General features: G+C 37.0%; 1 protein-coding gene across 2 annotated transcripts in view; it reads right to left on the bottom strand.

Annotated features, from left to right (window-relative positions):
* PDGFC (platelet derived growth factor C) overlaps nt 1-27,896 on the bottom strand; it is a 206,528-nt gene that overhangs the window by 40,061 nt on the left and 138,571 nt on the right. For both annotated transcript variants that reach the window (XM_047857043.1, XM_047857042.1), the window contains exon 3: nt 15,030-15,210. In XM_047857043.1, the coding sequence (XP_047712999.1) occupies nt 15,030-15,210 (181 nt within the window). The remainder of the gene's footprint in view (nt 1-15,029; nt 15,211-27,896) is intronic.

Below are 27,896 nucleotides of genomic sequence, written 5' to 3'. Positions count from 1 at the left end.
AGACTTTCATGGAACACCTCCTATGGTGTTACATATTTTTATTTATTCAAAAATTTAATTTTGAATTTTGTGGATTGTAGGTCATTTTCTAGGTAGTGATATTATACTACATCTTGTTATGCAAGTTGTTATTACCATTGAGGAAAATGAGGTGCAGGGTATATACATGATCTTTCTTACAAATGAATACCAACTTATAATTATCTCAAAGTAAAAGGCTAAAAAAGTTCTTATTGAACAAAAGTTGATTAAGAGATATCATACGCTATAGTTGAAATTCGTGATTAGACTACAATTTTTCCTATTGATTTGTTCTGGACCTTAAGCAAATTGCATTCTTTCTCTGAACATACCTCTTGGTAAGAGGAATCATTTCTCAGAGTTATTATACTGAATAAATGAAATGATATACATCAGGAACTCGATACAGTAGCAGATGTTCAAGAAATGCTGTGTACTATTATTTATTTAGGTAGTTTTTTTTTTCCCCCGGCTTAATACAAACTTATAGTTAAAATACAAAATGACCTGTATCGCCAAGTCAAATGACTGAATCCTTACTTACGCTAAATTGCATCCTGCCACAGCCTTGCAACATAAAGGAGTAAAAACCAAATGCAAAGGCACCACAGCGGAAAGTCCAGTATCTTGCTGAAAGCCTATACGTCCTTTTAAAGAGTTAAGATCCTAAAATTGCTCAGTGACATGGAATTATCCCCTGCCGTTTATGCCAAATAAAGACTGTGGCAAGCCACAGGAAACAGTGAAGCCCTTTTATGTAATTAGAAATCCTACTGGAAGAGAAAACATAAACTGCAGATAAATGAAAAGCAGGATCCCAGCATTTGGGAAAGCCCCTGAAATATGCAGTAGCAATGAACACCTTCCCATTCGGCATTGTTACATTTACAAACGTAGTCAAACGTACCCCTCTTGACATTTAGGCATCAAATATTAAGCCTTTTCTGAGTTCCAAAAGATGACTAAATAGCAGTGAGCAATGAATTCAGAGAGAATGCAGGATCCTGCAGAAGACCCAGTCTGAAAGGGATCCCTGTCTTTAAAACAAAACTCTGTATGCCTGGGTAGATCTGGAAGTTCTTTTTATCGTTTTTATCAGTAATGGGACTAGACTGCCACAAAGCATCATTCATCATATTCCAAAAAAAAGAAGGGGGGGTGAATATTTGTGTCAGAATGTTTGAGATGACTTCTAAAGAATCTGATCCAAAGGATGTGTCATGTATTTTAATACTGCCTCTCCCAGGTATTGGGAGTCAAGTTTTGGCATGCAGTGTTTCTCTGTCTCTCTAACAATTCACTGTCTTTCACATGTCTTTTCCTAAAACAACTAATTACACTTAATGCTATTTCATTAACTTACACCCGGCAGGAAAGTGTTTTGCTTTTTTTTTTTCCTCTCTCTCTTTTTTCACCCTATCAGAATGTTATTCCACTGGAAAAAGGCATTTCCTTTTTATAGCAGTGCTATAAAATTTAAGGGCACAATCTCAGAGGACAGAGTGGACACGACCTGAGCTGACTGGGACCTCTCCGCACCTACTTCCAACTCCTATCTTCAGATTTTATTTTAGAGTCTTAGATAATTGCCACTTCAATGCCTTTCCTATTATCCATGCAATGGTGGTGCGGGGTGGGGGGTAGTTTCTAACATAAACCTTGGCTTTCTTTAGCAAACCTGCTTTGGAAGTACTTAAGATAATTCATATAGTCCTTTAAGGCAACAGATGACAGCCTTAATCCGTCTTCTGAATAACTACTTGCAGTGGAGAAACACAGGAAAGGTACCAGGCAGGTATTTTCATACCAGCTTTTATTCACGCTTAAACAAAAGAGGACTTGACGTAACTAGAGTGGAAACACCTAGGCAGATACAAGACCTTTGCCCGGGGGCACTGACACAGAGACATCCTGGTTCCGGAATTTCCTCCCTTAGTTCAGTGGGGCCTTCGCCCAGAGGCGTCGCCCTGAAAATAGCTGTGACAGGTCATTCCCTTGTATATCAGTCCTTAAGATTTGTGTTTCCTTTTCCATTCATTTTAAAGATTATCAAAAGCCTATTATATTTCAGACTGTGCACAGACTGCCTCATTTAAGACTAAAAATGCCAGGGGTCTTTTGTACTCCACAGTGCTACATTTAGGATGTGCTTGATAGAAGTCTTCCAATTAAATCTCCTTTTCCATGCCATGCTTCTCAGTTTTAGCTTATTTATTTATTTATTTTTTTTTTGTATACATTTTAGCGTTGAAAGTCTCCTTAATGACACAATTCTGAAAAATTCTTTGGAGCTGAAAAGACTGCTAATGCACTCGCAAGTAACTATGGTAACTTTCAATAGTGATGAAATTTGACCGATCAGTGAAATATAATCAGTGAAATATTGACTCCATGTGCATTTTTACCTTCTTTAAAAGAAACTGTCTTTACTTCAGAAATAACTTAAAATTTTTTTAACGTTTATTTATTTTTGAGAGAGGGAAACAGGGCACGAGCAGGGGAGGGGCAGAGAGAGAGGGAGACACAGAATCCGAAGCAGGCTCCAGGCTCTGAGCTGTCAGCACAGAGCCCCACCTGGGGCTCGAATTCATGAGCTGTGAGATCTTGCCCTGAGTAGGAGGCTTACCCAACGGAGTCACCCAGGTGCTCCTACTTCAAAAGTAACTTTTAAAGGAGCTATAAGTCTTGTTTGCATTATTTTTTAATTTTTTTTTAATTTTTTTTTAACATTTATTTATTTTTGAGACAGAGAGAGACAGAGCATGAACGGGGGAGGGTCAGAGAGAGGGAGACACAGAATCTGAAACAGGCTCCGGGCTCTGAGCTGTCAGCACAGAGGCCGATGCGGGGCTCGAACTCAGGGACCGCGAGATCGTGACCTGAGCTGAAGTCGGCGCTCAACCGACTGAGCCACCCAGGTGCCCCTTGTTTGCATTTTAAAGGTAACTGTGTGGAGAAAGCAAAATTGAATCCTCAATATTCATCGCGACTCTCATTTATATATAAAAAAAAAGCAGGTAAATTCTCACTCAGTTCACCAACTTCTCAAAGTTTCTAAAGTATCCATGACATCATAATCAATTTTCTATTGTATTATTCCTTAATACTTAAGTGTTATAATAAGGAAAGATGAAAATAGAAATGGGATAGAAGAATAAGAAGTAGATAAGAAAGCAAAGGTGGTGAGAGAAAATCTTACATTTGTTTTCCCTTCGTCAGTGATCTTCCCAAAGTAGTCCAGATGCAGCCTGGCTTTACCCAGAATTAGGAAAGCCCTATTTAATATCCTCACTTCTAAGTATGTGACCTTCTCTGAGTTTTAATCTATCAAACGGTGATAATACTGCATTATGGGCGTCAGATGATATAAAAGCACCCATCAAGCCCAGTACTTCTATCTCATTTTTTTAATGTTGTTTTTTATTTTATTTTATTTTATTTTATTTTATTTTATTTTATTTTATTTTATTTTATTTTATTTTATTTTATTTTATTTTATTTTATTTTTTGAGAGAGACAGAGATAGAATGCAAGTGGGTTACGGGCAGAGAGAGAGGGAGACACAGGATCCAAAGTAGGCTCCAGGCTCTAAGCTGTCAGCATCCCAGAGCCCCATCCGGGGCTTGAACCCATTCACCGTGAGATCATGACCTGAGCCGAAGTCAGATGCTCAACTGACTGAGCCACCCAGGCACCCCGCCCAGTACTTCTTTCAATATATATTCATCATTCTCTTCTGCCTAATTCAACTATTTCCAAGTTGATATCATTAAGCACTTCCTTTCCAAAATATGTCTACAATAGGGGTGCCTGGGTGGCTCAGTCGGTTAAGCATCCAACTTCAGCTCAGGTCACGATCTCGCGGTCTGTGAGTTTGAGCCCCGCGTCAGGTTCTGGGCTGACGGCTCAGAGCCTGGAGCCTGCTTCCGATTCTGTGTCTCCCTCTCCCTCTGCCCCTCCCCCGTTCATGCTCTGTCTCTCTCTGTCTCAAAAATAAATAAACGTCAAAAAAGATATATGCTTACAATATACTTGACTTTCAAAAATTAACCTCTTCAAAAGTATATAACGTTAATTGCACTTAACTTTGACTTTTGTTCTAAGAGGAAGTAAGAATTGATGCTTATATTGTATATAAACTAAGATTCATGTGATTTCAAAATAACATTAAATAATAGCCATTATGTCATCTTAAAGAGAAGTAAAATTTTTAAAGCTCTAGTTGTAACATTCAAGGCATTCAAATACATCAACAGCATTACTCAAATGGAGAAATATTTGAAAACTATGAGGATAGCATTTTCTAAAAGGTATGGATCATATGGTGAATTGGTAACAACTAACCCATAAAATTAATGAACCATGATTGTTATGCTATTGGATACTACTGGACATAGTACTAATATTACAACACAGTTCAGGATACGCTAAGTGGCTAATCAACGTCAAGTCCTACCTATGACTCCCCAGCATTAAAAAAGGAAATGTAATATTAGCACCATGATGCAAAGCAACTGCTATAAGGGATGTTTCATCTGGCATGGAAAAATAATGGAGTTGTCCCTCAAGGTCAATTACAGAGCGTGGCACCTGGCACATACCATGCCCTCAAAATACTGAACGGAATTTGAGTATCTTGTTGATCAAATGCAAACTTAGTGTTTGATAAGGACATCACTATATGAATAAAGACAAATATGATGACTTGAACTCTGTTCTCTCCCAAAATGATTGATTCTGAGATAATTTTTAAATGCATAATTCTTCAAGGCCAAAGAAAGGAGCCAACGGTGGTAAAATTTGGGAAACTGAAAAGCAGGTAGGTGTGCAATCATTCGATTGGTGGACCAAAATTGCGCAGGGAGACAATCAAGAAGCAACCTGGCTTACACGAAAGAGCAACCAAAAAGCTCTGGGATGTACTGACATCAGTACTGATAGAAGTGGGAAGGACAGGGGAGCTAAAAACAGGAAGACTGGTTGAAACTCATGAAGCTGTCAGGCACTCCAAATCTATCTTCCCACTGTGGCAGGAGACTGACTCGTTCAAATTTTTTTCCCTGAACAGAATAACACTGAGGATTGATGGACTGGGGAACCCAAGCAGAGTGGGAGCAGTGATATTCTGAATATAGGGTTATGGCGGAGGTTGAGTAAATGTGTTTACACTTAATGCCGAGGCTCTCAGTCTTAATCCACTCTGCTCTCATTTCAGAGAACTGGCAGCCAGGATTATAACCCTTAGAAAAGAGATTAGGGGAATCAGGGGGCTTTCAAGGAATTGACCTGGCCAACTCACAATACAGAGAAGACTGCAGTCAGCAAGCCTATCCACACACACACAGAATGTCCAGTCAGTTTTTAAGTGGCCAACTCAAATTCTAGACTTAGCCAAGTATTCATTTAGGGTTGACGGTTAAGTGAAGGAATTTTCAGTTATTCAAGCCCACAAAATTGTATCTCTGATGCTCCTTTTTCACAGTAAATTCACTTACTCTCTTCCCAAACAGGAAGCAAAGGAGAGAAGAAGACAAAAGATCCTGCAAACAAGAGATCTAAAGCAAGAAAATGACAAAGGAAATACTCAAGATAATGATGGGGGGAGTGGAGGTGGGTGGCACCCCAAGGATGACAGCTGTGTGGCAGGTCTAGAGGGAAATCAATCTAAATTGAAGTAGACTGGATTGTTTCAGCAGAGATTTCTTCTGGTCAGTGAAATTATTAGAGAACATGAATTTGAGAGGAGATTCACACAATTTGAGGAACAGTTTGGGGATGAATAGCTGATACGTACGTAGAAAGCTAAGCAGCAAACCAAAAACTAACACAACTCTAAGGAAAACAAAATAAAACAAGGCAGGAAAGGAAATGCAGTCACAGTATACTTTATGGCTCAGCGGTGAAAAATGATTACATGGCCACCATAATGTACACAATGGATTTGGATCTTGATATAATCAGGATATACTAGAGAAGCCAATGACGGGATGCTTCTGCATGTGTGGTAAATGCAGGAGGGTGAAAGAAAGAAAGCCTCGTATTCCAGAGAGGGAAGTCAGTGAAGATCATCGATAGTTCTTTAAAACCAAAGAAGCAAGAAGTAGCAACAGAAGCATGTTACATGAAGGTATAGAGGTCAATCCTAAAAGAATCAGTTAAACGAAGTGGAAGTACTTGCCTCCAAAGTACAGGAAAGTAGTATGGACAGAGGAAATTGGGGACACCTGCTTTTTTGTAACAAGTCTAAGAGAAATATTTGCCTTTTAAAAAACTGCAAGTGTAATTCAGACAAAAATTGGAATTACATGTGAAAAAATGTCTGAGGAGATTGAAAGAATATTTCTTCGTGGTTGGGACTGCCTTATTTTACTAAGAATAGTGCTTTATACCCCAGGATACATGACTATCTAGTCTAGAACCACGCCTCAGTGCTGGATCTATGCCATATGTGAATTATCAGCCAAGCTTAGTGCTGAACTAGAGAAGAAGGCAGATTGTCATTGATTCTAGTTACATGGGTAAGAGATACTGACAGTTGACAAAGCTGATAAGCCTCACTACATAGCTTAGAAAAGTCAGTACAACAAATGCAAGCATTAAAAATTGAAACCTGGGGCACCTGGGTGGCTCAGTCAGTTAAGCGTCCAACTTCGGCTCAGGTCATGATCTCACGGTCTGTGAGTTCGAGCCCCGCACCGGACTCTGTGCTGACAGCTCAGAGTCTGAAGCCTGCCTTGGATTCTGTGTCTCCCTCACTCTCTCTCTCTGCCCCTCCTCCACTTGTGCTCTGTTTCTCTCGATCTCAAAAATAAATAAACATAAAAAAAATTTTTAAATTGAAATCTATCCATTTCTAATTCTATGAGAAAGTTCCACTTTTTTGTAATCTTGAAATATAGAGAACACAGGAGTATGTTAGCAATAAAATATTCATGCAGAATTTCTCAGCTGTTCCAAAAAATATTCATGTTTGCTTGAATATGAAAAGTATTTCCCCAACATCTTGTAGCAAAACTCTCTGCATCTGCTCAGTTATAGTGGAGAGAGGTTTCTCACCCACAAGCTCAATGTGAGAACATCTTGTATCAGAGTCCCCAAGCATGTTTGAAGATGCAGATAATTGAGCACCACTCCAGATAAAGAGGGTCACCATCTTGATATTTGGTAATATGATTTTTAATAAATTCTTTAGACATTATAATTTTTTTTAATGTTTATTTTTGACAGAGAGAGAGAGACAGAGAGACAGAGAGAGATAGAGACAGCATGAGCAGGGGAGGGGTAGAGAGAGGGAGACACAGAATCCGAAGCAGGCTCCAGGCTCTGAGCTGTCAGCACAGAGACCAACGTGGGGCTCGAACTCACGAACTGTGAGATCATGACCTGAGCTGAAGTCGGACGCTCAACCGACTGAGCCACCCAGGCGCCCTTAGAAATTTTTAATAATATATTTGACATCAAGTCTATACTAAGCAATTTCCAGGGTTTCTGTTTGATTGATTGTTTGTTTTTTTCCTTAAAGAGTCATAATATCTGTCTGTTCTGAACAATTGTCTCTCTTCTCCAAATCTTTCCAAACCATTTCTATTACACTTATTCATGTAGTATATTTGTGTGTGTGTGTGTGTGTGTATGCATGTGTGTTGTGTGTATACATTTCTTTTCCCTCAAAGCAAGGTGAGTTCTCAGAGACCCAGGGCAATGCCATAAATTTTAAAAATTTCTCACAATGAAATATTTCGTCAAATATTCTTCAATACATGCCAGAAGACGTAACAGGAGAATGGATGGGGTATTGAAGACAAAAGTATTTATGTTGTCATTTTAAATTGCAACCAACTTCTAGAGAATCATTCCATCGGGTTTAGGGTCATATGAAGTCTAAGCTTTTAAATATTTGTGGCTTGAGATATAAAATATGAATCAATCAAACTTCAAGCTTTCCTAAATTCATATTTATAACCCCTTGTGCATCAACTTAAAGTGGTTTTTCTGCCTCTTACCATCCCTGCAGCAGCACCAACTGACTTTTCCTTTCTAACTACAAATCATGCCATCTGTGAAGTTCTTTTTTAGATAGCTAGGAATTAACTGGAACAAAAAGAATCAGTAGAAATGGAAGAGACCATGATCTTCACATGAAAGAGAGCACTGTGCCCATGGGGTAGGAGTTGGTAGAAAAATACATTAAACAGCTCTTAGCCAAGTAAAAGCTTAGTCTTTGTGGCAATTGTATAATTTCTTTGATGTAATAAAATACTGTCATCTCTAGACTCCCTCCATAAATATACAATTACACTGTATATTTTAATAAAAACCTAATCATTCAAAAAGTGTTTCAGACTATATACTATAGAGATACAGTATTTGAAATAACTTCTTTTATTCTGTAAATAATAGAAAAAAATTCTAACAATTATTTTCTCTTAATTCTCTCTTAAGGTTAATAAAAATTTATTTTAAAGGTTTAAAACCTGAATTTTTCACTCATCAAAATAAGTTTAATATAGTAATATAGGCATGCAGTGCAACTTGCTATGAAAATTCACGATTTTTTAAAATCTTGACATTTTAATACTGAATTTGTTTCCTATGGGATTAGGGTTACGATATTGCTGTATGTATTTTTTATTCCAGGTATGCTGTTCCCCCACCCCCCTACCCCTCCTCCCACCCCCCACCCCCACCTAAGAAAATGAACTTGATACCTTGTTTGAGAATTACTTGGAATTTTTCTTAACCTGAACATAAAAGCAAATTTGGCCTTCAGTTAAGACTTTCCTTTACATGATATTAAGAGTGAAATAACCTACTGGCACATGCCAGAAAGGACGGAAAAAATATCCCCCTCCTCCCTTCTCCCTCCAACTTCAATATTCACTGAGCGGCTTTGTTCTCCGTATCCCGCATAATTAATAACTACTTTGGCAATCAGTCATGCATTCCTTAATGGCACCTCAGGCATCAAGTGTCCTTCTAAGCCTTCCCCACAGAAACCATACACCCTTCTATAGTGCACACTGGCCAGGCACTGACTTAACTCTGGACAAGTCATTTAAAAAATCACTGTTAAGGAAAACCCATAGTTGGGGTTATAAAGTAGCTACATTACTTGCGTGCCACTCTCTAGTATTATTTCATCTCTGGGTATAACTTTACTAAAAAGAATAAAAAATACGTGATACCCAAACAACTGTCACTTATCAGTGGAAAAAGAAAACAGAAAATAAATAATAGAAAAACTTTAGAAGCAACTTAAAAGATGAGTTTCACAGACTGTTGTGAGTTAAAGGAGTCTTCACTTCATTCATCACCCCACACTCCTCTTTTCAGGCAATAAAGGAAAGAAGATAAAAATATATGGAGTCATTAGCCCGGTAGCTATAACATCTATTTCTCTTAATCTAAACTGACCCATTTATTACATTAAAAAATGAGAGCAGACGAATTGTTGAAAACATTATGTTATTACTTCTGATCAGGAAGCTTAAATTAAAAAATTCTGGAAAATACAATATTCAAAAACACCGTTTTAAAAGAAATCAATAAATAGTATTTTAATCATCCTTCAAAGTGTTCACCAGGTTTGGAAAGAGAGAAAAAAAATCCTCAAATCTCACAACTGTTTTAAAACAGATATATAAATATAACAAACAACATTATACTCAAAAGGAATAGTTTTATATGTAAAGAATGAAACCACTAAAAATATTCATATTTGGGTTTGTATATTTTACTTCAAAATAGGTATGGGTTTTTGAAGTAACTGATAAAAATATGCAATATTTTTATATTAAGGCTTATTTTCTTACAAATAAACTTTTGATAAGATCTTTTGATGCTAGAAGAAAAGATGCTATTTTTCAGCCTTTGTAGGTTTGCTAACAGTTTTAAATAATGGTGCTTATGCTACAGTACACAGAGTAAAACATACATAATCTATTATAAATTACTCCAAAATTAAACAAGAAATTTTCTTTTCTTTGTAAGAGATCCGAAATGTGCGCTGGGCTCTCAATGTGTGTGGCCTCCAAACAGAAACAAGCTTGCACTGTTTTATTTCAGTTTTGCTTCATTTCTTCCCAAACAATCTCTCACTGCTAATCTACCAGGCCTTTTTTTTTTTTTTTAGCATGAAGGGGAAAAAAAAAATCAAAGACATTATTAACTCCTTATGCACAATCATAAAAGCTGAATGTATATTGTTTGGCATCAATATGCATGAATTTATTTTTCATTACTTATTAATGGGGCATAAGGGGGTATATATTTCCATAAATAATTCTCGAAAATAACACTGAAATGCTAACATTTTAAATTTATGTAGTAAATTTATGTGGTTATGAACATAGTTTTTAATGGCAACATGTATGGCAACACTGTTTCTGAAAATTTTAACTAATGTATTAGAATTCTACCGCTGAGCTACATACTATCTAAAGTTGGTATAGAATCAACCAGACTTAAAGGTTAGTTAGAATCAAACATATCCATTTCGTGCTCCAAAAGAAGGCTGCGGAATGGTCTCCCTTACTTGTAGACTATAAAGAATATTAAAATACACTTTCTCCATAATTGTCCCAGAAAAAAAAAAGAACCGATTAAACTCGAAGTTTTTGTTCGTGTGTGAACAGATGCAAAATATTAAGCTAATTATAAAAAAGCTGATGAGTATGATTATACACATTAATGGTTATAGTGTCATAAGTAGGCACCAATTTCTTGAACTACTTGGGATGTTCCACTCCCACCAGAAAGAGAGAGAGAGAGAGAGAGAGAGAGAGAGAGAGAGAGAGAGAGAGAGGAGGGAGAGAGAGAGAGAGAGAGAGAGAGAGAGAGAGAGGGAAACTAGTTCTAATATATCAGGACCAGGAGAATACCTGGTGTCATTAGTGTGATTCTTCAGTGCTCTAGCTGACAAAACAGCACTATTATACAACATTAACAGAGGTAACACATACTATATGAGAAGTCAGTACAGCTCCAGGGGGGTTTAGACAACTCCCAGGGAAACTGGCTGAACTACCATGAGATACTAGTGAGCAGGTGCTTCAGGGTGTGCTAGGCACTCAGTAGCAAACCTCAGTTCGGGAATCTAATAGTCCACTAAGGACCTATGGTTCCTATCATTTTTATCATTAGAAAATTAAAGGAGACCATTGTGGCCAGTGGTCCCCAAGGCCCTATTTTGCAAGGGTGGGTTTGCAGTCAATGAGACCAATGCCTTTGAGGAGCTGGGTGTGCTAATTATGAAGTACATCCTTGACAAAAAAGAAAAAAAAATATTAGAGATGATCCAGGGGTTGGAGGGGCATGTGCCCTTGAGCAAATGCCACAAGAACTTTTAAGTCTGTTCTTGAAAAGGTAAACTTTCTTCCCTTAGGCTTTCATTCATTGATACACAGATAAGATTGATGGATCTTTCCAGGCTAGTAATAATATTGTGGGGAGGAGGGCCATGGAGGGAAGGATGTCATTTAGCAACACACAATGATAATTCAAAACATTCTGGAAGGCTTAACAGCAAAATCGCTTGTCAACTTTTCACTAACCAAATCTCACCCTTCTGCAGGCAGTTATTGAGAACAGGAGTGTGGCTGTGTTGGGGAAGAGGCATACAAGGAACCAAGAGAAAGGATTCTAGGAAATGGTAGATAAATAGCCAAAATAGATTTAAACCCAACAGAACTGAACAATCTGGCAAAATCAAAATCACCAAGTCATATTTATTAGGCAACAAGGACCATGACATCAAATTCTCTTGTTTCTTGCAACCCAATGGCTGCTGGTTTCCTGAGCATAAGACAAATTAATAGAAGATGTCCTATGTATATTTCTACATATTTCCATGTTCTGCAGGCCAGCACAGGTCAACTTCGGTGCCATGCAAAACATGGCTCAAAGGATGTCAGGAGAATGTCAATTCCCATATTTACAGCTTATCAAAGAACTTCAATAACTATTTAAAAATGCACTGAATTTAATTTCAATGATGCACCCGGTGATACACCTTTCATCTAAAGTCTCTCAGATCTTAATCACAGTAAATCTCCAATAGTAGGTCAAATTCAGGTGGCGGGGCCCTTCTGAGTCAAGAGGATGGATGATAATTACTACAGACCCTATGATGCTTTATCTCATTTCAAGGCTCATGAACAGGATATACTCTCACAGATAAAAATACAGCTGTCAGTGAATCTTCTGTTAGTTAAGCTGGAGTGAGTGAATGGTATCATCAACTCAGCATTCAAGTATTTATTAAGAACCTCTAATGTGCCCCAGAACTGAGCACAACACTATAAATTTCCTGTGTTTTTATCTTTACGTATTTTATTTAATCCACACAACTCCGTGAGTTATACAACTAGCTAACCCATGCAGTCATAAAATTAGAAAAATACAACCCTTGATGTTGGCATATATATATTTTAGCTTTCATGTCTTATTCTGTAGCAGGATGATTGTTAGTTATACATATTTAAAGTAATATAATGGGAAGAAGAGAATTTATTTAAAATATAAGTATCTTCTCAGTTTCAAGTTTTTTTTTTTTTAATTTTTTTAAAGTTTATTTATTTTTGACAGAGACAGAGTGTGAACATGAGCTGGGGAGAGGCAGAGAGAAAGAGAGGGAGACACAGAATCTGAAGCAGGCTCCAGGCTCCGAGCTGTCAGCACACAGCCTGACGCGGGGCTCGAACTCACGAGCTGCAAGATCATGACCTGGGCCGAAGTCAGATGCTTAACCGACTGAGCCACCCAGGCGCACCAGTTTCAAGTTTTATTTTGTCACAGATTAGGGATAAATAAAACCTTTGCTGTGTTATAACACCCATCATTACGTTTTTGAGTGAAACTTAATTGTTTCATCTTTATATATTTAAGAACACTACGTATGCTACCTACACACACTGAAGATGTGGACTGTACAACTTTGTGAAAGTATAGTCCTATCTCCCTCTGCCATCTCAGACTTAAAAAATTTTAACTTCATAAATTCTCTAAAGTAAGACACTGTGAAAGTGTGTTAAACAGATTCTTAGTGGCTTTATTCAAACAAATCATCACAATATCAATAGTGGTTGTTGAAAACAGTATCGATAGATACCAAGAGTGGTTTTTGAAAATGCTCATTCTTGTCTACTATTCACATTCCTCATTCCTAGATAAAAGTCTTAAATTTTAATAAATTTAAAGAAGAATACTAAATTATTAAAGTAAGAGACGTTTTGGAAGAGACCCTATACTGGCAAAAAGTATTTCATCATGGAACAGAGGTGTGGATATCTTAAATAATCTATATAAGGTAACTGATCAAGATTCACAATTTATTTATGACATATAGTTTAGAGCTATCTCCCTTAATGTTGATTTTACACAATAAATTATTCTACTGTTACTAAATGAATAAAAGATCCTTTTCAAACTTCAGTTTGAATTTATGGTTTCTTTTACCTATATCTACAATAATATTTAAATTTATTAATCGAATCAAATCCTTCATGTTCCACAGACTTGAATTTGGGCAACCAAAAAAAGAAAGTTCTACTTAACATTACAATAAGAATATAACATATAAAGTTTAATATTGATTCCATATTTTCTAATTGGCTTCATGAACTGTTAGCCTGCCATGAGCATTGCTCTTATATCCAGTAAGAACACAGATGTTAATGCATGTAACCCACTTTATGTTATGTTCCCAGAGTGCCTGCTGATTTGTTAAATCTCCTGTCAAAAGTACTGAAGATATCAATTTTTATGTTATTTTAAGTGGTGATATTATTGATTATAGTTAAAACGTATACTAGGTGACATCAGCATATTTGTAAGAGTACTTCAGAATTACTATAAGTAATGTGATAAAAATAGTAAAAGCATGTTTAATATTTCTGTTGTGCAACAAATAGATATGAATGTTTGAAATAATATGTAAAGGATACAAATCGCCAGGATATAACTAAAACTATAGTAACAAAGACCAAATAGGTGTCTTAAGTTCCAGTGAAAACTTCAGAACTTCTTTTTTGAAACATGAACAGCCACAAGTATTATTTAAGCAGGATAAATATTAGCATAAGTAGGATGATAGAGATGACTACTTTTTAAAGTACATTTTACTAAAACACTGATTTTAGAAAGAGCTAGTAAGTTTACTTCTCCCGATAAAAAGAAAAATATGATGTACAAAATGTTGTGTACATGTTCCTAAACCACACACATAAAAAATAAATTTTTGGCAGGTCCAGAAAAGGAAAGATGCCACCTTAATGGGGGAGAAAAAGTAAAACATCACTGAAGAATATGGAATTTTAGGGCAGTTACAGACATGAATTTAGCTAAAATGGTATTGATATCAAACAGTGCTGGCTTTCTAGGTCTGCAATGTATTCATAACAAATATATAAATGAATTTGAAAATTCGAACTGTTAGAATCCCGTGTAAGCTTCAAATTTTATCTTTTTAAAGTAAGAGTAACATTTAGCAAAACGCAAAAGAGTATCACATAAGAAAGTTCTACAAAAATGTTAGAAAATAAAATTGTATTTTATTACTTAATATGACTCAAACTTGAAATTCAGCAAGACTTTATATGGTCCAAATTTTGATGATTATCTAAATGGGAAGAGCAATAAATATACAGATTTTCCTATTTTTTTTTCCAAGAGAAAATACTATGTACTTATGCAACTTCCCACAAACAATGAATAGTGAGTTGCAGGGCAGTTGGGTAGGGGGTTTCTCCTCAAAGTTGTAAAAAAACATGTTTTATTTCATTACTCTGAAAAGGTATTTAACATGGCCAATGATTAACGATCTGTAGTGATGGAATTTAAGTTATTTGTGATAACTACAGTGACGTTTATGGATTAAAAAATCAAGGTAGGGAAAAGGTTTTGTTTTTTTGTTTTTCCTGATTCCCCCCCCCCCCACCTTTTTTTTTCTTTTTTTAAGGTAAGCAAATAACTGACCCAATTAAATCAGGGGATCTGTAAGTGGTACTTACTGGCATGACAATGTTGTAGTGGATGCAGAACCCCGGTTCAGAAGGAAAATATTCATCAGATACAAATCTTATCCTGATTTGATTTCCTTTAGAAATCTGTTTTCCTGGCACTGTACCAGAACCACACCAGCGTCCTAAAATAGTTCCATCACTGGGTTCTTCAACCTCTACAAAATCATACCTGCAAGAGACAAAGGCAAAAGAGACATAACATCACATGATCATAGCATCATTTGTTACTTTAGCAATTCAAATTCCATGTTCATGGATACAAGGCAGCTATCTATGGACCAGAGCCAGGAGTCCATTCCAAATTTAACTGGGTCAATATAATCAAATACTCCGAAGAAGAGGCACAATCGAAAATGCTTTCTCAACGTGGGCAAAATGACTCTTCTATTCTAAGCCCTCTAGTGCCGCTGGTGATGAACTCCAAATTCACTAAAAATAGCCATCTCAAGGCTTAAATATTTTGTAGGGAGCAACCGTATCTGACATTCAACTTATGAATTATTCAATGTAATTTCCATTTGGACATGATAGTTTTACTCCAATTTTAAATGCTATTCTCATCGCCCATTACTTTCCGACAGTAACGCTTTCACCCTAGTCAGACTCCTTGGCTCTCTTTCCTCATCTCTGAGGCAAGCTTCTCTACAGCCGCATCATTATATACACACCCTTCAAATCTCACTTTGTACCAGTCTGCCTCTGTGAGACCTTTCTGGGTGTTCTCAGCTCACCGTCCTCTTTCTCTTTTTGATAAACACATATGTTCAATATTCATTATATGTATGCAAGTGATCCATTTTCATAGTCTGTTAAATCCCTGAAGAAAGGAATCAGTTTTTATATACTTCTAATTTGCACTGCAATGCACACAGTATCCTAAACATAAGGAATACGTAATATTTTTCCAACAAATGTTAATTTTGGTTTGAAAGGTTTAGATCAGTGGTACTCATCCGGAGCAGTGTTGCCTCTTAAGAAACATTCCAGAAATCTTCAGAGGCATTTTGGCTTATACTGAGACCAGGGGTGGGGATAGCACCATGACACGTGGCAGGCACAGTCCAACAATGTTCAATAATGGAAAGTCCCAGAAGTGAGTATTGGCCCCGTGTTCTCCATGCCTTTCAAACAGTTCACCGGACGTTTATGTAGGTGAAATTTTTGATGTAGTTCCTCTGAGTCTGGAAACTAATGCTGTCTCACATGTAAGCACAAATATGTTCTGCAGTTTTAGGTAAAACCAAATTTTCCAGAAATTTAACCATCAAATAAGTTGAAGAAAGTTTCTATGTTTTGGAACTTAGCAAGAATTACTATGTTGGAAAAAAACATATCATGAACAGAAACACTGCTTATACAATCTGTATTCCAATTAAACCAATTAAACATATACATATTCGTCTATATCTAGAACTGTCATATTCACAATGAATCTACTTAAAAGATGCAAGTATCTACTTCCTCGCATTTTCCTCGCATACTTGTGCATATGTATTTATGATTTTAAATCCATTATTTTCATAAAACTTACTTTGTTATTTTAGCTTTATATAGCACACATGCCATTATATTTATATTTCAAACAATTGTGTATATAAATAGATGATCACTTCTATGAACTTCCTTCGAGAATACTAAAGAGGACACTGCAAAAAATTTCTTAAAATGTAGGTCTGACACGGTTGAGAATCACGGGTAGGCGTTTTCAAAAATATAAATTCAGTAGGTACTAGACAACAAAAATAATATGTTTTGTGCAGTACTGAATTTACAGAAGAAAAAAATTATTGAAAATTATATACAGAGTATGTCACGGGCCAATTCTATTTATAAATCTTCATCCTGAAGAAGTATCCAGAACTTGCTTATGACATGTAACTTAACTTGTTTCAGCCTCATTTTGCTTGGTCTTAAATTGAGGATGATGCTACTTAGCTCTCAGGGATACTTTGGGACAGGAGACGTCTGTGTACCTAAAACACCGTTGGCTCACAGCTGCCATTCAATAAAGCTGTCCTTCATCTCCATCCTGCATCCCGTACCCCCTCCTCCACATGAACTTTTAATATAACTATGGGAGTCTGAAAGCAATAAATAAGAAAACTCAAATACAAAGGGGAGAACACCTGCTACATCACACAACAGGTCTCGGTCATCAATGACAAACGTGTAAACCGACCGGTGGAACTATTCTAGGAGTTTGGTATATATGTGTGTGGTGGGACTGAAAAGTGGTGGGGTTAGGGGTTAGAGGACTTGGACAAAACAGACCTAAGTAGGGGCGCCTGGGTGGCTCAGTTGGTTAAATGTCTGACTTCAGCTCAGGTCATGATCTCGCCGTTGGGAGCTCAAGGACCACGTCGGGGGCATTGTGCTGACAGCTCAGAGCCTGGAACCTGCTTTGGATTCTGTGTCTCCCTCTCTCTGAACCTCCCCTGCTCTCTCACATGCTCTCTCTCTCTCAAAAATAAATAAACATTAAAAAAAAATTAGAAAAGAACAGACCTACGTAGTTATTTCAGATTTCCTTGGTATAAAAGTTGATAACTACCATTTTATATGAAAAGATAATTTTCATATCAAGATAGTTTACATGTGAAACAAAGCTTTTTTTGTATCTGTTTGTTCTCTGCTTGGGAGGTTTTCCCCTAAACCTATCTAATGTAGGTTACCACCGTTGCTAGTTTGAAGAGAGCCAGATTTGGGACCTGGTCGATCATTCTGTAAGCATTTATGAAGTGCTCACTTGGTGCAAAGTGTTCTGCTAGATTCTTAGGATTCAAAGATGAAACTATAGCTTCCTTGGGCTCAGGGCCCATAAAACACTTTGGTAAGTGCTCTAATGAGAGTACGTAGGAAATACTGTGGAAGACTGGCAGAGTAGGAGTAATTCTATACAGTGAGATTAGGGTTAGTTTGCAAAGGAACATTTGGGCTGTCAATGAGTACTGACTGAGCGGGGGTGAAAGGAGGGGAAATGGAAAAGCATTGTAGCGAGAAGGACAATGTGTAAGATGCAAGAGAAGAAAGAAGGGGCCCAGCATGGTGGGCTGGGAATAGAAGGTGGGGAACAAAGAAGCAGATGAAGATCAAGCTGGAAGAACAGGCGTAGGTGGGAAGGCCTTTGGGTAGAATATTTTGTAGGCATAATGTAGCAAACAGGGAAGTGCGGTTTTAGTAGGCTCTGTTTCTTTTTACAAATTTAAGTCAAGATTCTAAAGAGTGGAATGGCACAGAATATCTGGATTTCTGGCTTTTTTTTTTACATATTAAATTTGAAGATCTGGTAATACTAAGTATCATTAGCCCTAGGATGAGTCCATGAAGTTCAGATCTCTGGAATTGGTGTCGGCTCCAGAAGAGGAGGTGTCTTTAATTTCCTGCCTTATCCCTAACGCCTGTGTGTCAGGAACATAGTACATACTGTATCAGTATTTGGCGGATGAAGGAATGAACACCAGGCCTTCATGCGTTCACTGCAACTGAGACTGGGACCAAGTGGAAAGACATGTTCTTTCTGTCTTTAAAGATCCCCATCTACTTTCAGGGATGCCTAGATGGCTCAGTGGGTTGAACGTCTGACTTTGGCTCAGGTCATGATCTCATGGTTCTTGAGTTCAAGCCCCTCATTGGGCTCTGTGCTGACAGCTCAGAGCCTGGAGCCTGCTTTGGATTCTGTGTCTCCCTCTCTCTCTGCCCCTAACCCACTCACATTCTGTCTCTGTCTCTCTCAAAATTAAATAAACATTAAAAAAAAAAAGATCCCCATCTACTTTCTTTGTTGTTGTTGTTGTTGTTGTTGTTGTTGTTGTTTAAATGCCCAGATCGTCATTCGTTCACATTATTTGCCCATGTGGGCCTAAGAGGCACAACCATGGAGGTTTCAGTGAGGGAGTAACACTGGCAGGGAATAGAATCACTACTTCTCTGAGGAATGCCAGGAAATGATAACATTACAAGTGTGGGTAGAAAGAAGAGATCCTGTAACAAACACATCCTGAAAAGGAAGAGTCAGGGGAACTTGGGGAAAGCCACTATGAGGGATGCCACAGAACTGAGCAAAGAGGGAAGAGAAATATCCACCGGAAACAGAAGAGATCCACAGTGCTGACGGTACCAATGCCAAAGAAAGGTCAAAGACGCTAAAAACCAAAAAAGTATCCCTTGGGTTTGGCAATTATGAAGTCATTTCAATAAACTGGTTGGGCAGAACAGAAACTGTCAAAAAGGTACTTCAGTCCATTTTCAAAATTATCTAATAGAAGCATTGTATGAGAAAAGATCATATGCAAGAAAACTGAAACAATTCACGTTAACTATTTTACTATTACACACTTTTCTTCTTATTGTTCGAAAATAAACACTAGTACGTATTGATGTGATTTGTAAGTTCTGTAGAAGTATTTAAAGGAGTTTTTAACCACACAGAAATACCTGGATTATACATGTTAAGAACTTATTAAGGAACGATTAAAATTAAACTTGGCTTTATCTTAGATCCTGAAACAAAAATCACTGTCCTGCAAATAAGAGAAGTACATCATGACTTTCTTCATGAAGATTTTCTACTGAATTTGATGCCATTAAAAAAAAATCAATCTTTATAATCTTCATAACAATTTCTGGATTTGCAGTTAGACAGCTGGCAATTAATTCTTACATGCTCATACATGCTCACCACGTAAATGTGGTGCACACATTTACCACAGTGCTTTAAAAATCTACATGGTTTTGCATTCCATGAAGGTTAAATGAAATGGACATCTAAAAAAGTACTGTTTTGTGTGTGTGTGTGTGTGTGTGTGTGTGTGTGTGTGTATAAAACAGCAGAATCGAACATATGCTACTAATTGTTTCACAGTAAACTTTTAAGATTTTTTTTTCACAAGTGGTGTCCTATGACAACATAATTCTATTGTTCACCCAATATTCCACCCAATTATTCCACCATCAATTTTTATGGTCATACTCGACAGCTGTTTAGCTGTGTATGGAGCTGAAAAATACCAATACCATCATTATTTACCAAGGCTTAGTTTTCTCTCTTGAAACCGTAAATCCCCTTGCTAAAGGATATGGTTACAAAAATAGCATTTTTTTTTAAAGCTTAAGTCATATTCAAGATCAGGTAAAATAGACCAAGTGAAGATCCACCTGTAAAGTATTCCCATGCCTCATTACTGTGTGTAATCTTCAAAACAGAAAAAATGAAAGCGAAAATCACTGCCACTTGATTCTACATTTCCTTTAAATGTTTGAGAATATGGAGCACGATTGGAAAAAGACTAATGCATTAAATCCAGTTGTCTTCCCTACTAAGTTGAAGTTTTTCTTTTTTCTGATAAAACGATATCTGCAGACGGAGTTAATTGCGGAAGTCCATTGGTTTATATACTATAGCATCGCTCAAAACATCAAGTTAGAGAGAAAACAATGACAAAAGGTGTTTCTAGGCCGCAGCCAAATGAAAGGGGAATGAAAAAACCAAGCAACATTTGACACATGAAAGTGAAATTACAAAACGTAATCTTCCTTAAATGCCGAAATCTACACATGCCCAGGTGACTGTTCTGGAGACACGGTAATCCTTATAATACACTCTCAGGTATTAATTTCCAACATGCACAACTGCTCACATCAGTATTTAAAGGATTTACTAAACCTATTTTATGAGCCAATCAAACATCACTTTCTCACGGCAACATGATACAGAGCACACAGCGCTAAGTGGTTTATAATGATCACTCCCTTTCTCTAACATACCCCTGGGGACCCATGGAGGATTTATGTCCTTTTATGTTTAACAAACAAGTCTGGTATTGTAGACAAAATTTTCGTTCTCATGTGGGAATTCAAAAACTGTGAGGGCATGAGGACTGCTTTCCAACTCGCAAGAATTGTGAGGAGCAAACCGAAGAAATAAATTCCCTGGTAAACAGAATTGTCAGACACCCTGCTTCCTTCAACAAACATAAACCAACCCTGCAAAATAGGCTGCTTCTCATTCAAACTCACTAAAACCCCATCAATTAAACCTACCTCATGAATTACCGAATCCGACGGTATACGAGACCCTGCCAACAAATATACGCGGACCTTAAAAGACCCAGCTCTGCAAGTGTCACCTGGAGCCCAAGTTTGTTGGCAAAGGTAATAAAATCAGTAAGATGCCAATTACTCCACAGTGCTTACTGGATTCTACGTCAGCTTAGCACAATACTACTCATTCGCACAAGTTTCAGATCCCTGCTCGGACACCAAAATGTCTACATCCATTTTAACATACTGAAAAGAATTTTAAAATAATAATTAAATTTTATCAATTGCTTTTTATTCACAAACTCATTTGACCCTCACAAAAAAAAAAAAAATCACAAAAAGCTGATACTGCTACTGTGTCCATTTCCTAGATTATAAAATACAGGGCACCTAAGCTCCTAGTCAAGGTCACATAGACTAAATGCAGAGGCAAGGCTTCCTTCCACTTTGGCAGTAGAACTCTAGAACCCACGGCTAACTCCAGAACCCTTAAGTTCTAAGTCACTCTATGTACTGTATTTGAAATATGCATCCATAATTATATTTGCTTTATTTTGAGGCCTCGCTGAAGAGAATTTGTGTCTTTGTTCAAATTGGCTAAATGGTGTTATTCAATGGCTAGAGAAACATTCAGGGCCATTCAAATAAAACTGATGAGTTAACTTGTTCATGTGGGCACATACATTTTCCAAGTATTTGTCTGAATCAATTTGGTAATACAACAGTCCCCCTCATCTGCAGGGGATATGTTCCAAGATCATCAGTGGGTGCCTGAAACCTCAAACGGTATCAAACTCCATATTTACTGTTTATTCCTACACATACATACCACCAATGACAAAGCTTAATTTATAACTTAGGCATGGTAAGAGATTTAAAACCACAGCTAATAGTAAAATAGAATAATTATATCAATATATCATAATAAAAGTTATGTGAATGTGGTCCCTCTCTCTCTCTCTCTCTCTCTCTCTCTATCTCTCTGTCTCTCAAAATATCTTATTGCACGGTACTCACCTGTTTTCGTCTCGTGATGATGTGAGATGATAAAATGCCTACGTGACGAGCCGAAGTAAGGTAAACGACATAGACACTATGAAGCTGTGTTAAGTACTATTGACCTTCTGATGATATAGCACAAAGAGGATCATCTGCGACCAGACCCCAAATGACCACAAGTAACTGAAACAGTGGATGAGGAAGGTACTAGTGTATTTATTTTTAGCTACTCTAAATTCTCTATGGATAGTTTTTTTTTTAATTTTTTTAACATTTTATTTATTTTTGAGACAGAGAGAGACAGAGCATGAACAGGGGAGGGGCAGAGAAAGAGGGAGACACAATCGGAAGCAGGCTCCAGGCTCCGAGCCATCAGCCCAGAGCCCGACGCGGGGCTCGAACTCACGGACCACGAGATCGTGAGCTGAGCTGAAGTCAGACGCTTAACCGACTAAGCCACCCAGGCGCCCCTCTGTATGGATAGTTTTAAACCTACCTAGAAAATGTGTAAGTCAAACCGCTGAGCATGCTTCAGAGGGCTGAGAACACATGATGAAGTAATTTTCAGGAAAATATGATAGTTCTACCTGTGAGAAATGGTTATGTTGTACATGGTGGGCTAGTTTATGGAAGGCAATTAATAGATTCAATTTATCTTCTTACTAAATAAAAACACTGCAAATCTGGAACTCATGAATTCAACCTATAAAGGTAGAAAAATTAAGCGAATCAAAGTATAAGGTGAAAACTAATGGAAATGGAAAGTATAAGAGATGTATTTGAAGCCAAAATTAGAATTTATAATTAAAACCAAAAGCTGGTTCTCAGAAAGGAGAGATAGACAGATACAGGGAATGAAGGAGGGAAAGGGGGAGAGGACAAGGGAGGAGAGAAGGAAATAGAGAGTATGACCAAGAATTTACATAATTAGGAGTGAGGAAGATAGTAACAATCACAGAGAAAAATGTATTTAAGGGGACTGGGTGGCTCAGTCAGTTGAGTGTCCGACTCTTGATTTCAGCTCAGGTCATGATCTCACAGTTCGTGAGTTCGAGCCCTACATCAAGCTCCATACTGATAGCACTGAGCCTGCTTGGGGTTCTGTTTCTCCCCCCCTCTCTCTCTGCCCCTCTTACACTCACATGTTCTCTCTCTCTCTCTTTCTCTCTCTCTCAAAATAAATAAACTTAAAAAAAAGTATTTAAAGTTTGTAAGTATGTTTTGTATAACTCTATGCCAATGAAATCTGAAAAGCTGAATGAAATTGATGACTTCCCAGGAAAATGTAAATTATCAAAGTTGACTGAAAAAGTAAACTAATATCTCTAGAAGAAACTGAAAATCCATATCAAGTATTTGACAATATCTACCTACATTAATAATAAAATAAACTAGCCTAAATTTTGTGGATATAGTTTATAACATTATATATATTACAATTGCTAAGAGATTAGATTTTTTTTTTTAGAGAGAGGCATAGAAAGAGAGAGCAAGTGGGGATCTTAAGCAGTCCCCATGCTCAGTGCAGAGCCTGATGAGGGACTTGATCTCACGACCCTGCAATCATGATCTGACATGAAATCAAGAGTCAGATGCTTAACTGAGCCGCCCAGGTGCTCTGAGATTAGATCTTAAATGTTCTTATCGCACAAAAGAAATGGAATTATGTGTCTTGATGAAGATGTTAGCTAACTCTCTGGTGGTAAGCACACTGAGATATAGAAGGGTATCAAACCAACCCATTGCACACCTTAAACTTACACAATGTTATATGCCAATTATATCTCAATAAGGTTGGAAAAAGTAAATAAAAATTAAAATCTCCAATAAATGGGGAAAAAAAAACCCTTATATCAAAGTCCTTACAAATGGCAAATCAAACAGTTAAAATCAGGATCAATTTTACTTATAAAGAGGGAAATGCAAAAATACCAAATAAAATTTCATCAAATATCACCCACCAGTGGATTAAAAGATAAAGTAATTCATGAGAGAATATGGGTGTAGTTTATGAACATAAAGGCAAAGGTAAAAATGAAGTTTTAGTATTATTAACAGGAGAAAAACTATAGGATCATATTAGTAAATACTGAAACAACATGATAAAATCAACTGCAGATAAAAAATGAGTAAAATGTGACTAGCACTACACTTTCAAATCATGGTAAAAAGTTATTTAACGGAAACTAACTGCAAGTTTTACATCAAGTAAAATTAAAACCGTTCTCATTGAAGTTATAATCGCGACAGGGTTAGCCATTCTTACCACTACAATTTTTGGGGGGTAGGAGGGGGAGCTCTAGCTATTTTAGAGAAAATAAAATATATGTTGTAATAAAAAGGGAAGAGAAAAACTATCCTTAACTGATAATAGATTCCCTTGAGAATAGACTACAATAGGGTCGGCACTGATACTGGAAGAAGTTGGAAATAAGTAGGTATGGGATAGGGTGGTTTACAGCATGGTAGGGGAGGTAGAGGTTAAGAATGGTTACATGTTGTATATATTTAAACTTTTTTAAATGTTTATTTTTGAGAGAGAGAGACAGAGACAGAGACAGAACGCAAGTGGGGGAGGGGCAGAGAGAAAGGGAGACACAGAATCGCAGGTTCCAGGGTCTGAGCTGTCAGCACACAGCCCGACTCAGAGCTTGGACCCATGAACCACGAAGTCATGACCTGAGCCAAAGTCAGCTGCCCAACTGACTGAGCCACCCAATGCCCCAATGCTGTATTTAAGGTACATCTTATATTAGTTGGTGTAGGATATGAGAAAAACAGGTGTCCAAGATCATTCCAAAGCTTTTGGCTTTTAAAAACCATTCAGGACTAGAGGAGAATTTAGTAAAGTGACTAAATATAGGATCAATATGCAAATATCAGTAGTCTTTTTTTTTTTTAACAACAAATGCCAGAAACTGCATAGGGGAAATGTCTTTCACGGTAGAACTATAAAAGTGCATAGTAATCAGTTTAATAATAAATTATAAACACTGCATGAGTAAATTCACATAATATTACTAAATGACCGAAAAAAACCATGACTTCACTATTATTTTTAAGAAACAAGACTTCAGTATTATTTGTATAAAACAAAATCACCACAATAAAGCAAACATTTTGTAGTACATGCTCTGTACCAGGCACTTTATCAACTCATTCAATCTTCCAACATAGCCCTATCTACAGCTATAATTATTATAACCATATTATAAATGGGGAAACTGAGGTACAAAGAAGTCATGCAACAAGGCAAAGTCATTACAGCTAAGAGTAACGGAATTGCAAGAGGAATCTTGCTCCAGACTTCAGAGTCTGTATTCTTAACCATTAGACCATACTGCCCCTAGTTAAACAACACAACAGAGACTTACCATCCAGCTAAATGTCAGTATTCATAATCCACTATTGAGAACTCTGACTTAAACTCTCCAGATCCTCTTCCTCAAAAATGTGGAAACTATTCATTAACTATTAAGATTGTTGTGAGGATCAAATGAGGGAATGCATATAAAACCTTTATGATAGTGCCTAACAAATACGATGCTCAAAAAGTGGCCACTTTGTGTGTGTGTGTGTGTGCGTGTGTGTGTGTGTGTGTGTGTGTGGTGTGTTAAATAACTGCCATCACTGCAGCCATATATATGCAAATCATGGAAGAGTCTACCCCGTGGAAGAACAGACCCCAGAGCTCCTGATACACTGCTAAGTGGCATGGATCCCTACTTTGGCTCATAGCAGTCCCCAGAACCAGCTCCCTTGGCCATTCTTCCGTGTGGAAATAACTGTCCAGACTCTAACCTGACAAAACAATATAAGCACATATGGTTGCTACTATTATTAACAGTTGCTCTTTACATTGTAGTAGAAGACAGATTCATCAATAGATTGTGAAGATATCAAACACTTAATTTCTGTGCCAGTATTCTCTACTCTTATAAAATGAGTACAATAGCAATAGTGTATCAATGTTACAACTGTGGTGGGCATTAAATGACTTAATATGTTGCAAGCACTCACCTGTTTGCTCAGAATTTTTTTTGAAGACTGATTAGCCATTGAAATATGTGGTTACTTATTCTCAATTATTACCTGCATGTACCTATGCATTTTTTACAGGAACATCACCTCATATCATAGTACTATTACTGAAATAATGCAGAGATTTAGGTGGCTAAATCGATGTCAATTCAGAGGCTGCTGCCCAAGTAAGATTCATGTTCGTCTCTAAAGAACACTTCTCTACTCTTTATTACTATCTTGTGATAAATTTTACCAAAAAAGATCTCATTAACATTTAGGCCTGCCTACTGTGATGCTCTGTGGTGTGTGGCTGTTTATTACACACATACTGAGTGATTCACTATTAAATTATTAATAATTCAATAACAGTTCTTATGAATGATCAACAATTTACCTTTATTATGTGTCAACAACTGAACCACTGTAGTACTGAAAGGTTTTAGAGAAACTAAATTACGAAATGGAGTTAATATTCATTCTATTTAGACTAAAGCAAACATTTTCTCTGATGGATTATCATCTTGTCATTTCCCCTTCTACTTTCAATGAATAGGGTGAGAGTAAAGGGAGAGAGTACCAGTAGAGGTAGGTAGGAATAGGAAAAAAAAAAAGGAGGACTTCTTGAAAACATCCCAACTACTGAGCTTAGTATATCTTGGAATATTGAAATGGGAATGCACAGGGGCGCCTGGGTGGCTCAGTCGGTTAAGCGTCCGACTTCAGCTCAGGTCATGATCTCACGCTCCGTGAGTTCGAGCCCCGCCTCGAGCCTGGAGCCTGCTTCCGATTCTGTGTCTCCCTCTCTCTCTGCCCCTCCCCATTCATGCTCTGTCTCTCTCTGTCTCAAAAATAAAACGTTAAAAAAAATTAAAAAAAAAAAGAAATGGGAATGCACATATAAAGAGTTACTTAAGGGGTATCAAACTTTAAGATAAGAAGGAAGGGCTAAGAATATACTTTCTCATCTACCTAACACCTAGACACTTTCAAGCATCATTTCCACAAGGAACCACCACCAAAAGGCACCCTACAGCTGGCTCCTCTTACAATTTCTTTGCTTCAACATATTTATAAAAGGCCATTTCACCATTAATCAAGACATCTTTAAAGGATTTTGCTATAGGATTGATTCTTTCAGTTTTTATCTGTGCCGAATCATCGCTATGCTTGCAAATACCAAGGTACTCTAGATACGGATTGATCTAAGCCTAAGAGAAATATTTAAGGAGTGTGATAATAAAATCTGGACAGGATTCATGTAATGTTTGTCAAAGCATTATCATGACTTCAGGCCTGGTTTTAAAAGAAAATACTTAAATGGCTGATCAGCAGCATAAGGCATTTAGGCTCATATGTTTAGATATATAAATTTACTTTTTGGTGATGATGTCTCTGAAAACGATAAAATGAGTTTGTTTTAGAATATACTAAAGGGAAATGAAAATATCTGTCCTTTTAGGGTACTAGAGAATTTCAGGTACAGTTCTTGAATAGCAGTGTTAAAAAAACTTCTAAATATTTACTTTGAACATTGATACTTGAATATATATTTGAATATTTATGATGAGATGATTTATAGTCAATGCATCTGAAAAAAATATTCTCAGAGTTTAAAAGAAATTTTAGGCATTCCAGCAAAATTCATTATTCAACATTTGACATCTAAGAACAGCTCCATAGACTTGTACTTTAATAAACACAAACAGAAGAGCAGAACATTTCAATCCTGATTGATGGACTGATTATTTTAGGAAATAGGTGTTCAAATAAAATGGTTCTAGCCTTCAGGTTCCT

This window comes from Prionailurus viverrinus, chromosome B1, assembly GCF_022837055.1.
Source record: "Prionailurus viverrinus isolate Anna chromosome B1, UM_Priviv_1.0, whole genome shotgun sequence".
NCBI lineage: Eukaryota > Metazoa > Chordata > Mammalia > Carnivora > Felidae > Prionailurus > Prionailurus viverrinus.
This window is presented reverse-complemented; position numbering and strand designations above follow the sequence as displayed.